This window comes from Penaeus monodon, chromosome 30 (assembly GCF_015228065.2).
Source record: "Penaeus monodon isolate SGIC_2016 chromosome 30, NSTDA_Pmon_1, whole genome shotgun sequence".
NCBI lineage: Eukaryota > Metazoa > Arthropoda > Malacostraca > Decapoda > Penaeidae > Penaeus > Penaeus monodon.
In genome coordinates, this window is record NC_051415.1 from 31144138 (window position 1) to 31144901 (window position 764).

Here is a 764-nt window from a genome sequence, read left to right on the forward strand (position 1 = left end):
GGACAGGGACAAATAACAAAGACCCGCACCACAAAGAAATGAAAACGCCCAACCGACCCGTTTCGAGGTAGAGGCTGAGAGAGGGCGGCTTGCTCCCGTGCAGGTAGTAGTAGAAGGAGAAGCAGTGGCCGGCGTCGCTCGTCGGGATCTCCTCGGACACGAGTCGAATCGCGGAGTTAGATCCCATCTTCGTGTCCACGTAGAGGAAGTGCCCTGTGGAAATGCGAGTTGTTTTGGAATGCTTTGCTATTTGTGGAAGGTTTTACGTTGTTTGTATAAATACTCTCTCCCCATCTATTTTTTGAACACTTAAAGGGTCGCTGTGTGCTCATATAAATATAGTAACAGAGGAAATTTTAAACGTACAGGTTCATAACGTCAGAAGGTAGATGTTAAACAGCTTCTGTTTTCTTATGATTATAATCCTTTGGTTTATATTTAGAAATGGTCGCATGATCCCCCTTAATCCAGTTTTAGGAGTGTAGTGGCTATTCAAATGTGATAGCGATGGAGAAACAGTAGTACTAAATTGTTTAACAAGTGTTTATAACTTTTAAGGCCATCTAAGTCATCTTTTATAACCAATCTTAAACTTCATAGCGTAATCCTCCAGAGTATTTTTTTAATTAAAACATTTGAGATATATAAAATATAGTGCATTTAAAAAGAACGACTGAATTTAGAACCCTAATTTGCTGTACTTGGGCCGTTAATATCAATCTACAGTACACGTGTAATCCGAATGACAAGGTACTGCCGATGCA

The 764-nt window shown here is 40.3% G+C and overlaps 1 protein-coding gene across 1 annotated transcript in view; it reads right to left on the reverse strand.

Moving 5' to 3' along the window:
• Positions 1 to 764, reverse strand: part of LOC119592412 (MAM and LDL-receptor class A domain-containing protein 2-like) — a gene marked incomplete at its 3' end in the record, with an annotated part of 16276 nt that overhangs the window by 7137 nt on the left and 8375 nt on the right. Inside the window, 1 exon segment of the mRNA XM_037941233.1 lies at positions 58 to 213. Coding sequence (XP_037797161.1) covers positions 58 to 213 — 156 coding nt within the window.